Below are 15,922 nucleotides of genomic sequence, written 5' to 3' on the forward strand. Positions count from 1 at the left end.
CACAAATACCTGTTTGCAATGATTTTAGCTTAATGAGACTTGATTTTTTTCTTTTTTCGGTTTCGAGTGAGGTCTACTGTCTGACGTTACCTTTACTTTAGTAGCCTTTTTCTCGACGACTGGTATTGCATGTGCGCGCTCTTTAAACGCTTGACTCTTCTTCAAAAGAGCAGGATCCATTCTATTAGCACGTGTTATTGTATACACCCATTTTACCTAACCACACCCATTTTTATTGAATTGCATATTAAATTTTTGTGACATTTTCTCGATAGATCTCAAAATTTTAATCATGTTTGTAATTACAGTCTTCAATCAACGGGTCCCACAGTGCCTTTTTCAATACATAGATTCCATCAAGAAATTTACGAATATCCTTTCTTTTCACTAAGACAGCTTGATGTATTAAAGCAGCTAAAAAAAGAGAACTGTTTAAAATTTTACTGTGATGGAGCTATCAATATTTTACCAGAATGCCCACACCCACAATTCCTCAAGTTATAGTGTCAACATACCTGATAAGGATACTTTCTCAATATCATTTCCCTCGACTATAATCTCATCCTTTACTCCTGAGTGTTTACACTCAACACCTTCAAGCATTTGACTGTCCTTGTATACTTTTCACCAAGAAAATTTCTTATCTCGACTGATTTTATTAGTACCATCCATGTTAATATTAATAGGAAAATGAGCATACACTGCTCTCATCTTGTATCTAAAACCCTATAATATAATATAATAAATACAATTAGAATGGTAGCTATTGGTGTGGAGGTTATTAATGGTAGCTCTCATAGGTCATTATGGTAAGTATTGATGTTCACCTTGTCTAGAGTTTATCAATGGTAGCTATCCTAGATCACTGAGGTAAGTACTGATGTTCGCTAGTCTAGAGTTTAACAATGGTAGCTATCTTTCACTCTAAATTTACCCCACTTATCTAATTCAAGTTATAACAAACTTACATATTGAACTCCTTTGATGAGGTTTTCTAATGTGACTGCACACAGTTTGAAGACAAGCCAGTTGCTTTCTCTTAGCAAAACCAGATGTCAACTCTGATTTTGTTTTTTTCCCACTTGCGTCAGTTCACAACTTAAATGTCTAAATGATTTTTTTTAGGGTACCACGACGACCAGTAACTGTCACAACCCTGTTCTTGGCTTTCACTGTAACTATTAGAGAATTTAACTAATGTTATAATTATTACTTTTTGGTTGACTTACCACCAGAGGTACAACTACCGTCTTTGAAGACAGTATTGTCTTCATTGCTCACTCAGTCCTTCTCTTTTGGCTACCTGTAAAGGGAGAGTATACACTTATTACAATACTGCGGTTATAATACTAAACAGAAAATATTATTAAGAAAATGATGTAAAAATGAAAATACAATTATATAAAGTTGTATTACTATTAGTAAAAGGTATATATTGTGATATACAAGATTGATTGGTAAAGATTGGTGCTCAAACTTACCTTAATCGCTAGTCCCACATGGAGCAAGGACTTCAAAGGCTATTGCGCATGCTCATTGAAGGAAAGTGCAAAGTTGACAAGTCACGCCCATTATACCGGTAATTTATTTTACTCAACGGACTATTCTAACACTCAGAAAGTAAACTTTGATCAGAATGATGAAAATAAGTTTGCTATGTCTTCTGGCTCTTCTCTATCAGACAACCCTCGGAAAGCCAGTCCGTGAGAGACACTCGAATTCCTACACAACTTCGACGTACTACTCTCACGTCATTATATCAGACGAGACATATTCGTTCTCAGAAAATGGACAAATCGCCAGCTACAGCAATGTTTCCCTAACTGAGTTCAGTGGACGTCTATACGACGCGGGAAAACAATTTAACTGTATAATAATACAGTCTAGAAATGCAAACTCGACTTTCTCTATTCCTAGTCCACCTCCAGCACCTTTCATCCTCTTGTTACCTTTAACAGACTGTGAACATTACACTCAAGTTCAATTTGCTCAGGATATTGGAGCAGCTGTGTTTATTCTATTCATCATCTTCGAGTACTAGTCGTCTCACTGGCTATCATTCTACAGTATCAATAGTAGTAGCATTTGTAGTAATAAAGGATCATGAGATGGAGTCACTCAGGAGAGTTCTCGATCTGAACAACACAGTGATTACAATTCAGATAAAGAACAGGACTACTACATATCGTACCTCACAGACATTTTATTTTGTTGTCTTTGCCTTCTCAGTGCTTGTCCTGCTCTCTCTGACATGGTTTATAATCACTTATGTTCGACGTTGCCATGGCTACTGTGCCAGAAATCACACGAGAGTGAGTTACATTTAAAATACTATGACTGTATTAACAGTGCTAAAACTATACATAACATATAACAGGAATTTACCTTTATTACTTCTGCCTGGATGTTGTTTAGATGACAGCTACTAGACTGTGTTATGTTTTTCATGAATTCTATTGATGTTGTAATTAACAGTTGTTACAAGCTATATATTCAGTTGTATAATAGGATTAGTGCCAGTAAAATTATAGTAAAAAAATAGATATTATGTGTATTTGTGATAACCTGGGGATCACTAGACTAAGTAAGTTCTAGACTAGCAAACATCAGTACTTACCACAGTGACCTAGGATAGCTACCATTAGTAAGCTCTAGACTAGTAAACACCAGTACTTACCACAGTGACCTAGGACAACTACCATTAATAAGCTCTAGACTAGTAAACATCATTACTTACCACAGTGACTTAGGATAGCTACCATTAGTAAGCTCTAGACTAGTAAACATCAGTACTTACCACAGTGACTTAGGATAGTTACCATTAGTAAGCTCTAGACTAGTAAACATCAGTACTTACCACAGTGACCTAGGATAGCTACCATTAGTAAGCTCTAGACTAGTAAACATCAGTATTGAGCTATGATAGCTACCATTAATAACCTCTATACTAGTAAACACATCAGTACTTACTCTACAGTGATAGTATACTAAGTTGTAGTAATCCATTAATTTTGTACTAACAGTGCTGACCCATCTTGACTTACACATGACATAAAGGAGCTTGTGTTGCCAACATAGTTGTTGTAAACTTACTTACAAAAGTTACCAGGAAGTAAACTCATGAATGTGTCAATGTTTTTAGTATGTGTTGCTTATTAATTTAACAAACAGTTTTATACATTTATAGAATTTGTGTGTGTGTGTGTGTGTGTTTAAACTTGTTGAAATAACCAAGACATGTTTACCTTATATGGACCCGTTACTGTGTGCAGTATATGTATGACAATCTACCTTTAACTAATAATATAATAGTAATGTTTATATGTACTTTGATCTTACTTGTTTATCTCATATCTTTGTTGCTGTACACATTCATTGTTCAAATTTATCTGTCCATTATCTCACATCTGTCTCTTGCTCCATTCCTCCATTTTTATTCAATTATTAGATTATAATATCCTATATGTTAAAGTGTTAATAATAATTACAGACTTGTATCTTATTAACACCAGCTCATAAGATATAACATGCACTCCATATAAATAGATCATAGTAATAAGTCATTTTTAAAGTTAAAATAACACTGTATTGATATGAGAATGCTATTTTTATTAGTGAAGTGACTTCTTTTCTTCTACTAAATAGAGAAGAACAAGAAGAGCGGCTACAAGAGCCATCAACAATCTCTCAACTAGAAAATACAAAACTACAAAGGTCAGTTAATTTAACAATTATTACTACAACTATTGTATGAACTATTGTATTATGAGCATTCTTCAATGTCTAATAGTATATTGTTATAACTGGTGTTAAATTTGTTTACATTTGATAATTAATTGAAGTTTAATCATAGCTTGTTTGACAAGTCATTACATGTACTTCATCAGATATATATATGTATATATAATTATATCATTATGAGGTCATTAGTGTTCTCCAATTGAATAACCACTTCAAAGCATTAGATATCTAGACTCTTGTCTACAACATCCTATTGTGTGTGTCACCTAGGAGGTGTCTTCTCAATTCATTTTTTACATCTATTATTATTGTTACATTTCTTGTACACATGTGGTTTAGGTGGGATTCATGCAGCTGGTTGTATTATATCATATCATTGTATTGATTTACTCCATCTGTTTGGAGTACATACAGTTCAAAGTACTCTAGACGGTCTGTCAGGACTGATTGTATTGTAATACTCATTAGTAGAGTTCCTGCTTAATTTTTAAAATCTTATATAGGATTACTGCCCTATGTCTGACCTTTGCATCACAGTCTAATTCAATACCACACTTTAACTCAATTACATACTAAAGTGTAAAGTGTATAGGATAGTTCATCCGCTTAAAATGACATTGAAGTTTTTTCTTGTTTTCTTAACCAAGTTATTTTTCACCTTATTTTAAACTTAATCTCCATAGTATGATATATAGTAATATTGTTATGCCCTTAATGTTAACTAATACATTGAATAGTATTGTGGGACATTAACAAGTGTTCCTAAATGATGTTTGTACTAGTTCTGTTTGTATCTATAGTGGACAGATTGGCTCCATTAGTGTAGTATAAAATGTCCTCAATATAGAGGTTGTATAATACACTAAAGTATTAGTATGGGACTAGAACAAGTGTCCTCAATATAGAGGTTGTATAATACACTAAAGTATTAGTATGGGACTAGAACAAGTGTCCTCAATATAGAGGTTGTATAATACACTAAGTATTAGTATGGGACTAGAACAAGTGTCCTCAATATAGAGGTTGTATAATACACTAAAGTATTAGTATGGGACTAGAACAAGTGTCCTCAATATAGAGGTTGTATAATACACTAAAGTATTAGTATGGGACTAGAACAAGTGTCCTCAATATAGAGGTTGTATAATACACTAAAGTATTAGTATGGACTAGAACAAGTGTCCTCAATATAGAGGTTGTATAATACACTAAAGAATTAGTATGGGACTAGAACAAGTGTCCTCAATATAGAGGTTGTATAATACACTAAAGAATTAGTATGGGACTAGAACAAGTATCCTCAATATAGAGGTTGTATAATACACTAAAGTATTAGTATGGGACTAGAACAAGTGTCCTCAATATAGAGGTTGTATAATACACTAAAGTATTAGTATGGGACTAGAACAAGTGTCCTCAATATAGAGGTTATATAATACACTAAAGTATTAGTATGGGACTTGAACAAGTGTCCTCAATATAGAGGTTGTATAATACACTAAAGTATTAGTATGGGACTAGAACAAGTGTCCTCAATAGAGAGGTTGTATAATACACTAAAGTATTAGTATGGGACTAGAACAAGTGTCCTCAATAGAGAGGTTGTATAATACACTAAAGTATTAGTATGGGACTAGAACAAGTGTCCTCAATAGAGAGGTTGTATAATACACTAAACTATTAGTATGGGACTAGACCAATTGTCTTTATAATTGAGGTTGTGGTAATGAGAAGTTAATATCTTGTATTGTTATCTATTGATCTTTTGATAGGATGATACTCACTCAATCTCTTCAGAAGATGAGCCAACATGTGCTGTTTGTCTTGAGTCATTCAAACATAATGATCTCCTCAGAACACTTCCCTGCAGGTAAGTGAGTAGTTATCTCCTCTTTTGTTTATAGCATTATTTAGTTATGACATTTACTATTCATCAATTCAAACTTGAAAACAATTTTTTATCTTTTATAGTCATGAGTTTCACAAAAAGTGTATTGATCCGTGGTTGACAAGTAAAGCCACCTGCCCTCTTTGTAAATGTCACATAGTTAGTAGACAGGTAGGTAAAATTTTATACTGACTATCATAAAAAAAATTGTACTGATTATCATTAAAAAATTTGTACCAACTAAGATTGTAGTAATAGTTGAATTAACAAATCAATAGATGAATAACAAATGAAACAATTAGATAATGAATTTATATGTATCTTATTTTATAGGGAAGTCGTGCCCGGCCTTCATTGACATTGACCACTACTTCAGACACATTGGAATTAGCAAACCATGTTGAATTAGATGAAATTAACGAAGAAGAGATAAACTCACGTGAAAATCAACAAGAAAGACTGGACAATAATGTTGAGGGAGACTCAGCTATAAATATAAATTAAATGATAACATCTTGACTGTTTGTTATATATTTTTATTATAAAGTTAGTTTTTTTCTGTTTAAACTGAAGAAGGTTTATTTGATATTTCTACAAAGTTTTGTTTCCTCCTACGTCATGTCTTTTGTTCATTGATGTATTCTAGTAAAATAATATATAAGTTTTTATTATTAATTGGGTTTAGTCCAGTACTTGTCCTTTATTATTATGTTAAAACAATTTACAAAATAATAACAACGTTACAATTAATTGACAACTACAGAACAATACAAAATGAAGTCAGTTTTGGAACAATAATTAAGAACAGATAATATTTAAAGAACATGTTATACAATAAATATAATAGGAGTAAAATTAACTATAGTTATTATATATTAATTTATAGTAAATGTAGTTATTATTATTATTATTTAAAAGAAAGTAAACATATTGTACAGCTGCACTTACCATTATAGCTATAGTCATTACAACCACACCCATCAATGGAGTGCATTGTAGTCCTGACAACAGATATTACAATTGACAAGATCATGTTTTATATTTAAAAATGAAGACATTATACAACTTTTACAGAGCCAAATTGATTGTGTGGATCTTTGTAATAAATGATTTTTTTTTTAAAAATTCCCCTATATCATGAGAAAGAGAAATTATTATAGATGGCCCACATAAACTCTATTATTAATTTCTCTGAACTAGTAATTCTTTGTTGCTTTTTGTAATTACATAATTTTATCATTAAACAAAAGATTTTTTATTGTGTTAAAACGTAATGATTCTATAAAAAAAACTCAAAAATAAACAATTGTTTTGTTTCAAATAAAATAAATTCTTTTTCTAAATACATGTACTTCTGTTACACTATTTACTAAAGAGACTTTCCTTCTTCTTTCCATTTCAACCAATTGTCATGATTAACAAGTAAATTATCATAAGCAGAAAATGTTTCTGGTATAACTTGAGACAACAACCTAGTAATCAATTAAAGAAAGAACATTAATCTTTCATTCCATACATACTCATACAAGTTAACACATATTGTAATAATGTTCCTTTATACAACAAGGAAATTATAATCATTACATCTACAATAATAATGATATATAGCTATATATAGCCTGTACACTTACCACATAGCATTAGCCTATAAATAGTAACAAACTGTTCTATTTTTTTAGTAACAAAATATTCCATCCTAGAGTTTAGGCTATGTGTCATTAGTTTACTTGTAAACTGGCATGGCTATTTTGTCAAGAAATCCCAGCTGCTGTTCAGTGAGTATGGCCTTATCTCTGTCCATCATAACGCTAGGTACAACTCCTATGGCTTTTTCCTGAATGGATGGATGATCAGTAGATAAATGAGTGGACAGATAAATTATCGTACCTGGTCACCCTGACTAAAAACTCTGTATATATTAATTTCTATAACAAGGAAAGAAATACGTCAAAAACTACAAGATTATTATCTCACCGAAACTGCAACAGTACTCTCCCAGTCCTTTAGACAAGCTGATAAGTCGCATGATGTCATGAGCAGGGAACGGAGCAGGTGATGGTGACGTGGTTCAGAGGGGTTGAACCCATTCTCTGCCATATGCTCTAGTTCCTTTACAATTTTCAAGTGAGTACCAATATCAGTGGCTAATATAATATCATGTATGAGATCTAATGTTTCACGATATTCCTGTGGATTAGAGAAAGGTTTAAAAATATCAGTTACAAACTAATAGAGTCGTTACAAGGACAATATGACAACTCCTAGCTTGTAAAGTTTTCTAGTAATAATTTTAGCTTCCATAGAAACAGTGCCCAAAATGAAATTAAACCACACCCCCTTAATCATTGACGTATACAGCAATTAATGAATGTTATTAACTCTAACTGTGAGCTTTGCTACTGCAAAGATGGGTGTGGTTGATCATGCTTTAACTTTCTTACTAGCTTGCTTCTCTACCTCTATTTCTAGCAGTCTATAGTTATAGTATTCCACTGACATTTGTCCTAATTATATAATCTCTTTCATTACTTTCCAAAACAAATAATAGGATAACTTTTCATATCCAATATCTAATAATTTTTAACCCTATTATGACTCTATTGTTTTCTTCTAAATTATACTTTAATAGTCTCATTTTGTTATTAGAAAATACTTCATTTGTTCATTCTGTTAATTAAGGTAATCATTACATAGGGGATGGGACTTACATCTGATGTAAGGTTTCTCAAATAGATTACATCCTTTTGAGTTCAATATGCACATTGTTTGTGAAAAATGATGTCGCTAATAAGAAAGAAAGTTAAGTAATAAAGAAACAAATTAATGGATGAATGAAAAATTGAATGGATATATAGATAGACCAATGAACGTATTATGTATTTGTATTCACTGATGAATGGATAATAAAATGAATAGACATTATAGATGGATGAATGGATGGATGGATGGTGCCTAATATATATTACTTCTAATACAGATCCTTGAGAACTATACAATGATGCTAAAACTGAATTCTAAAAAGTAACAAAAAGTTTAAAATTTTATTCCAAAAGTTTCTAAAAACTTACAGAGGACACTTGAAAAGCATTATTAGTACCACGATGATCAATATCATGACAGAGACAAGACACAAACAAGGCCAGTAGTTCTAGTTCTGATAAAAGACGTAGGCCATTACAATTTTTATAGAGAGTATAACAGAAGTGAGTCACAGAGAAGGCATGCATCCAGTTATGGTATGGAGGATTACGATAGCCTTTCTTCACCATTATAACAAATCTAGAGAGACAATAACGATACATTTGTTATGTGACTTTGACAATATTACATGTATATGTGAGGTTAAGTGTTGTTAAACACTAGTGTATGAGTTTCAGTCTAAAATTTACTAATCTATTATTAACATTATCCTAGTATTGACTTAGTATGAGTCTCAGTCTAAAATTAGTATTAGTTTCAGTCTAAAGATAGTATGAGTCTCAGTGTATTAATATTACAATGTGTTCTCACTTTGCCAAAGTCTTTCGTGGTATTTTCCATCTCTGAATTAGACCCATCTCTTTCATCATACTGATCACAGCCTGGAAATAAACTCACACTCAATATCACAGTCCATCAATTATCAATCCATCCATCCATTCCCCTCTGTCCCCCATATTGTCCATCCATTTGTTTATTACCAATGGTGTGTCCATTATCAGGGATACAACGAGGTGAGAACAAAAACTCAGAATATGAGAATGAAACTATCAGTTGATGGTACAGTAGTCTTTGCTAACAAGACAACATCATCATTGTGTACCTAGACAATAACACATTATATTATACAGTTAACAATACAATAACACATTATATTATATATTAATTAATAATACCAATAAGACATTATATTATATTAGTTAACAATACAATAACACATTATATTATACAGTTAACATACAATAACACATTATATTATACAGTTAACAATACAATAACACATTATATTATACACTTGATAATAAATAAAGGAAAGAGAGGGAGGAAGATATTGTTATAAATTAATATTGAAGATGTTGTACTAGTATACAAAAGACAAAAATAATAACACCATAGTAAGTACCATTTACTAGTTTTTTAAAGAAACATATTTTTTCATCCTTTATATATTATACAATATAATAGTCATTACCTGCATATGATATATCATTAATTCTGTTGATAGTTGACTTCTAGATTGTTCCATTAATACACTATTATAAAGCATTGACTGTAGAGGAGAGAGAGAGAGAGAGGGAGGGAACATGTCTTATATCATGGACCATTTCATTATATATGTAAAAAACAATACAGACAATATTATCTATTTCAAAAAAGTCATGTGACTGATCATGTGACTACTCACATGATAATACTGATGCCACAGTAAACAGAGAAACTCTTAGCTAATTCTTCATCATAGTTAGTAAAGAATCGACCTGATAAACAGGTAATAGATGGGCATATAAACCAGTTTAACTGGTTAGTCTTACTTACCGCCCTCTTTATTAACTAACTGAGCCACGCCTACAACTGCAATACAAAAATTACATAACTATTATTAATAGTTAATTAGTGACACACCTCCAGTGTGATCAATAATTGGTACACACAAGATATTCCTGAAAGAAAAGAGTAAGCATTAAAGTTACATTCCCAATCCATATAATTCAGGAATGAGGATATTATAAAACCTCTCTACATGACTTAGGAATTTAAAAATTATTCAAAGTGTCCTTTATAAGAGTTAGCAATGTGACATTGTGATAAATTTTCTTACCTTGTCACAAAACCAGTAGATTTATCAATCTCTTTATAAAACTGAGGATGTTTGTAAGCATCACGTATATTGACTGTTTTTACCACTTTGTGCAACATAGCCTGCAATACCTTGTCCCAATGGAATACGTAATGGAACCCTGTTTCCTTGTGTGTGTGTGTGTGTGTGTGAGAGAGAGAGAGAGAGAGAAAGAGAGAAAAGAGAATTTAATTTTGGTATAAAATAAAAGACAAAATTACTAACTGGTAATTCACTATCAAAAACAACAACAGCTACTAGTTCTTGAGTTTCTTTCTCAACCAAAAAAAGTGAACATCTATATACAAAAAATGATAACACTAAATGACTTTATGAAAGAGAAACACCTTTCAGCTTTTGTTAAATTTCTTGCTTCTTCCATTATTGAATGAAGTAATACATCAGAATCATCTATTAAAAAGCTATATTAATTATCAAATTAATACAGGGACATACTCAATCGTGTGAACAGGTTCCTAGCAACATTGAGAAGGGCCTGATTTTGATGTTTTACAGCAATTTCATGTCTAAATTGTAATGGTATTGGCCAACATTGTAGAACAAAATTTAATAACAAACAACATGTTTTCCTGATCTTGTGTAGTAAAATAGAGAGAGAGAGAGAGAGAGAGAGGAGAGAAGAGAGAGAGAGGAGAGAGAGAGAGACAGACAGACAGACAGACAGCAGACAGAGAGAGAAAAAGAGACAGAGAGATCCAATAAACAATTAAACATTAAGGACACATACCCATTCTTTTTATCAAATGCTACAGCCACACCTATTACTGATATAGTATCTAAACTATTACGTCTGCTCCTCATTGGCATACATAACATGTTTTTTGGGTTCATAGTCTATAACAGAGAGAGAGAGAGAAAGAGTAAAAGGAATACGTCAGTGGCTTACTATTGATAAAATCTGTGTTAGGGTTATTCTTGCATCCTGCCAAAGTAAATATATATACTACTATAGTTGTAACAGCCTCACTTCAGAGAAAACATTATTAATGTGTACAATCTCATCAGACAATACACAGCGTCCATAACACATTCTGATACCTAATAAAAAACATTACATTACAATAATTGAACGAAACAATAAAGGTAGATACAATGACTTACTGCTATACGAATTTCAATGTCTAAAGGAGATTCATCAAAAACCTAAAAAAAATTAAAATATGCCTTCATAACAACAACTTTTGACAAATATTCAATGCTATTTATACAAGTAATGCTGTATAACAGGTTTCAAATACTGGTACGACTAGTTATTATACTTGAATATATACATTATATACCTCACATATCAGTTCAGAGTTGTCCTCATCAACAATGAACAGAACAGACAGCACACTTAAGAAGCTGTTTTCAACTAATGTACAACAAGTAACAGTAACCATGGCAACATAACCCAGTCAAAATGACTACAATATTAAGGGTTAGTTATCCTCATATCAGTACTAATACAATCACATACATGTTAAATATGGGATGATATATGAACATGTAGTAATGGTCTTGTTGGTCCTAACACATAACATAAATATAATGTAACTGACATGTGTTGAATTTTGAGTAAAAGGAGGTTAACATCTAAATCAACAAGGCTACCTATGAGATGAGATGAGAGAGAAAGAAAGACGAGAGAGAGAGAGAGAGAGAGAGAATATCATATAGAGAATTAGAGATTACTGCCCAGCACTTACCACAAAACTTTCAAAATCCCCTCAACACGTGAACTTGTCAACTTCCTTCTTGACTTGTTTCAATCTCATCAGCACTACCTCAACCTACATGTATGATTATGTGATCAGTCATGTGATAACTAATTTAGTACATTTTTTGATAGCCATTCAAGTTTTTCTCTCAATTGTGCATTGGGCTCATCACAGACAGCCTATTAATATGTCACAGGTAAATCATGTGATTGTCATGTGAACTCACTATCATCAGTGCTTTACAACACGCATTTCATTGTAGTTAGTGATGGCTGAACTAAAACTGAGAGGAGAGAGAGAGGAGAGAGAGAGAGAGAGAGAGAGAGACGAGAATGAGGAGATGGAGAGAGATGAAGGAGAGAAGAAGATCAGAGAGGAGAGAGGGAGGGGAGATGAGAGACCAGATGAGAGAGAGAGATTCAGGATATTATCAATAGATTGTGATGATATGATCTATCTAGTATCTCACAAGATTGGATCATCAGATGGTATTGATTTCATGACCTCTAAAACTACGTTGTCTAATAACTTTCCTAATATAATAAATAAATTAAACAACTTCGTTTATTAAATTAACAACTTCATTAATTAAATTATAAATTCATATTACTAAATCATTCATCCATTAATCCATCTGTCTAATTCACTCATCCATGATCATTACCACAATATTCCAGATTTCGGCAATTCTTTAAACATATCATTACTAGCAGAATATTTCAAGTATCGTGTGCAAATAATAATGTTTTGCTTTGGACTATAATGTGAGTAAACTATGGATGTTATAAGATAATAAATAGAGTGTAGGACAATGTAATGGATGCATGGTGACATGATGGATGTACTGGTGACATGAGATGATGCATTGGTGACATGATGGATGTATAGGTAAGATAGAATGGACACATGTACACGTCAACCTAGCCTAGGTTTTAATGGATGTCTCACATGGAAATGATATGATATATGTTGAGTGAGTTAACTACAGTTCAATCAATACTTACCACATTTTGTAGTGTAGCATGAATTCCTTGACCACACAGATGTAGTGAAGTCTGCTTCACTCATTGATGAGGCTATGGCCAAGATGGGGCCTCCTGCAAGGAAGACACGTCACTAATATATTCTACTTAGTACACGGTCTAACTTCAAATTGGCTGGCACGTATAGCTGATGGTCTACGGAAGAGGAAGTCAAATTCTTCATCTTTACTGACTGTGATCGTAAACTCGCCATTTATAACAAGCAAAAATTGCAGTTAATTATTATTTTTAACTCTTTATTAACTAAAATGCTGACAGAAGACTCCACCCACCTCAATACCTTCAAGAATAAACATAGGGATTTTCATAGTAAGTCAATATATCATGTGATCAGATAATAATACAATGTAGTAAATATTTACATAATATGTTTAAAATGTATTACCGAAAGTCTAACACAACATTTGTGCATGTGATAATGAGAAACAGAGTGTACTGAAATGTACCTGTTAAATGTCCCATATCAGATATTATCTGATTGCCTGTGTAATGAAACCAGTTAACTTCAGTATTGAGGCTCGTAACATCATGACAATGTTGATAGTAAAAGTTACTAAGTTTATTCTATTTGGTAAAATATTTCATCAATGATGACAATATTTGTCACATGATTAGTAACAACTCTGATATACACCAACTGTTTATACTTTGATAGTATAGTGAATAGTAAGATATAAGGACTCTGTTCCTTGTCATACAAAGTTCATGTACATGTATAGCTGTATAATATGATGTATATGTACTTGTGTTTGATTATATTACTTCATAGGAGGTTGAGGGTGGGGGCGAAGGGGGCTGATTTCCCCCCAACTTTACATAGAGTAACCCATTTTCCATGTAAAGCATTCATTACTTTGTAATACAAATACATAATTTTATCCACCCATCTAATGACAGATTAAATGATAGATCTCTGTAAGCAACTAACTTTATTTTATTATATAGTAATGGCGGATAATACAATGAGTTTCAGTCTTCAAATTCCTAACAGAAGTGTAATACATGTCTCATTAGATCATGATGTCACCTCAAATGATCATGAAGTACAAGGAACTATAAAATCTAAAGAGGTAAATAAAGGGTTAATAATAGTGTTATATTTTAACTACATGAAGGATTACCTAATGGTAATAGTAATACTCTGTCTGTCTCTTTCTTCTCTCTCTCTCCTTTCAGGACAGTCAAGGATATGTTGTTACTCAAAACTTGCATTAAAGCTATTAGTAGGATTCAAGAATTAATTGATGATTTACAATCATCTGCTCTACAAGTTACAGCTGGTACTCTGACTATAGAAGATTGTCAAGGAAGTTTATCATCTTATTGTCGTCTATTAGCAGAAGGAGCTAAAGTGTATGTTACATAACTTGAGTCTACTATTAATGGTTGAGTTATGGCCTACTAATAATAATTTTGTGTTGAGTCTACTAATTATTGAGCCATTAATTTTTTAGTGGAATTTTAGTAATTTTCACTAAAAATTGTTATTGAATATAAAAATTACATTTCATCATAAAGTAATGTTATATATTAGGTGTGACTCAGGAAATTGTTAAATCTGTACCAAATAAATCATAATGTTTTTAAATTGGTTAAAATTAGCAGATTTAATTATTAAAGAATATTAACTTTATAATCAATAACAAAACTGTTTTTATCATTATAGTATGGTTGGTGATACTAACGTCTGGTTAGTGTTGATGTCCAATCACAAGAACAATTAATTGAGGCAATTACTAAAATTGTAGAGGAGTATTCAATTAACTGTTGAGTTTAGTTAAGAAAGGAGTTTCATGTTTATCTTCTGATAACATTGAAACTAAGGTAACTTTAATATATAACTGCTCCATATTATCACTCTGTTAATATATTGTAGTTATTAATGTTATCAGTTGTAAGAGATGTTGCTGGTACTGTTGCTAATGTTATTGACTCCACTTGTGCCAATGAAAGGTAAAGTGTGGATGATCCAGCTATATCTAGAGAATAGGAAAGACTCTGCTAAAGTAAGTACTAGTTGTTAGTAATAGGTATATATTATAATTGTACTTTAGAAAATAATTGTTCAAGTCCGTAATTTAGTTAAAACAATTAAAAATGTAGAAGATGTGCTGTTCAAAGTGGACATTGTATGGAAGAGAACTATTGATAATAGTGAAACAATTCTAAAGGTTTGTCCTGTAAAAGTAAAGTCCTAGTTATAGGAATGAGACTGTCAGACATCTAGATCATATATGTGAATTTTGCAAGCATCAATCTGTAGACATAGGAATGAGTCTTTTCAGTTTTGAGTCTATATATGAGGAATGGACATGATTTAATTGATGCATTGATTCTCAAAAGAGAGACACTCCTTACTGTTTATTTCCAATAAATTTGATAAGATTTTTTCTGAAGTTTTCTTTTATAGTTAACTGTACCTGACTATATAACAATGAGTTATCATTATATAACTTGTGACTTTTGCCATCTGCACTCATGAGTCCACAAAAAGAGGTATGTCCCAAGTAAATGGAGATTAAGAGGGTGGAGCTTATTACCTTTTTTATGTAAAATTATATGAATTAGAGACAGATAGAGCTGCTAAAGAACAAACCTTTAATAAGGAAATGAGTATTGAAGAACAAATTACTGCAAAAATGAAGAACTAGAATCTTTTATATAACGATGTAGATATCCAGGACGTAGATGAAGGTAAAAAAAAACTATTAAT

General features: G+C 31.9%; 1 protein-coding gene and 1 pseudogene across 1 annotated transcript; both read right to left on the reverse strand.

The window, feature by feature from the left end:
• Positions 1-286: 286 nt before the first annotated feature.
• LOC121391314 lies at positions 287-1,938 on the reverse strand (annotated as a pseudogene).
• Positions 1,939-7,352: 5,414 nt separating this feature from the next.
• Positions 7,353-13,402, reverse strand: LOC121391315 (cGMP-dependent 3',5'-cyclic phosphodiesterase-like). Its single transcript, XM_041522984.1, is given in 18 exon segments — positions 7,353-7,463; positions 7,531-7,554; positions 7,604-7,816; positions 8,063-8,082; positions 8,338-8,413; positions 8,596-8,643; positions 8,698-8,908; positions 9,140-9,210; positions 9,801-9,878; positions 10,010-10,086; positions 10,145-10,180; positions 10,232-10,269; positions 10,428-10,507; positions 10,509-10,573; positions 10,667-10,743; positions 10,793-10,856; positions 10,902-10,972; positions 13,314-13,402. Coding segments are annotated over 18 exon segments (1,449 nt in total).
• Between the last annotated feature and the right edge of the window lie 2,520 nt (positions 13,403-15,922).

Source organism: Gigantopelta aegis, unplaced genomic scaffold, assembly GCF_016097555.1.
Source record: "Gigantopelta aegis isolate Gae_Host unplaced genomic scaffold, Gae_host_genome ctg2072_pilon_pilon:::debris, whole genome shotgun sequence".
NCBI classification, from domain to species: Eukaryota; Metazoa; Mollusca; class Gastropoda; order Neomphalida; family Peltospiridae; genus Gigantopelta; species Gigantopelta aegis.